Source organism: Sprattus sprattus, assembly GCF_963457725.1.
Source record: "Sprattus sprattus genome assembly, chromosome: 20".
Lineage (NCBI taxonomy): Eukaryota > Metazoa > Chordata > Actinopteri > Clupeiformes > Clupeidae > Sprattus > Sprattus sprattus.
Window position 1 is genome coordinate 17,867,638 of NC_137918.1, and position 1,215 is coordinate 17,868,852.

Below are 1,215 nucleotides of genomic sequence, written 5' to 3' on the forward strand. Positions count from 1 at the left end.
CCTATAGCACACACACACACACACACACACACACACACACACACACACACACACATTCATCATCATCATCATCAATTCCTGTGTTTTGGTGAACTACAGAGCTGCAGAAGAGACATTGAGAATGAACAAGAATGTAGGAAAGAAAGAAAGAAAGAAAGAAAGAAAGAAAGAAAGAAAGAAAGAGAGAGGTGTGTTTGTGAGAGATAGATCGAATGAGAGAGAGAGTGTGAATGTGTGTGGTGTGTGTGTGTGTGTGTTTGAGAGAGAAACTTACATGGGCAGTGATGGCATCGTTGGCTTCGCGCTCTGAAAGGCCGTTTGTCATAGAAGTGACAATCGCGAGACATCTTTCCAACCGCTACAACACATTAACATTACATTAGATTACACTTAATCATTTAGCAGATGCTTTTATCCAACACACTCACGCAGAGAATCGCGATGCAGTCATTTGTGTGTATTATAGTGCGCTTATTATTCATCAAGAGTTACTAATAATCTTATTGCGAGTGTTAGCTGCATGACCAAGGCTTCATGCATCGCGCATGTGTGGGTTTCGCTTCTGCTCTGTGTTAGCGATGCACAAGACACATGACAGGCAACCCAACCATAGACATATACACCTATATGCAACCCCACTCCTACTAAACATTTACGACAATAACATCTTCTATCGGTCAGCACCCTAGTTGTATATTTACGGTGCACAGTTAAAAGGACCCATTAATACCGTTAAGATCAAGTCACTAGTGCTCCGATTTCTAATCTGCACAACTTTCTCCACGTTTCCGATTCATCCTTTCATAATGATACTGCAACTCGGCTAACGTTAACGCCACATTGGCCACAGTGGAGCCTTATATCTGAATAGCTAGAAATTGCAGCTCTAGTGACGGTGTGGTCTGCTTCCTGGGAGTAGCAGCGCTAACGTTACCTCCTCCAGTTCATCTTTCGCATCCAGGGTCGTGGACACTACCAGGCGACCCTGGGCTTTCCCCTTCGCCGGTGAAGGCTCCATCGCCTGCCTCCCGCCTCGTTTCGCCTAACCACAGAGGACTTCAGGGGTTAGGGCTAGCGTACAGGGGGCCACTGTTGGTGTATTTCTTTCTATCTCAGCGCGTTTCTTTTGCTAATTTGGCTATTCGCGCTCACTTTATGTTCTCTTAAGCACACAAGGTGTGTTTATAATTCGGTTTCGCCGCCTCCTTGAGACCG

The 1,215-nt window shown here is 45.3% G+C and overlaps 1 protein-coding gene across 1 annotated transcript in view; it reads right to left on the reverse strand.

Moving 5' to 3' along the window:
• ints3 (integrator complex subunit 3) overlaps positions 1–1,215 on the reverse strand; it is a 27,638-nt gene extending 26,423 nt beyond the window's left edge. Inside the window, exons 1-2 of the mRNA XM_080859718.1 lie at positions 935–1,215; positions 275–358 (exon numbers count right to left, since the gene is read on the reverse strand). Coding sequence (XP_080715844.1) covers positions 275–358; positions 935–1,018 — 168 coding nt within the window. The 5' untranslated portion in view covers positions 1,019–1,215. The remainder of the gene's footprint in view (positions 1–274; positions 359–934) is intronic.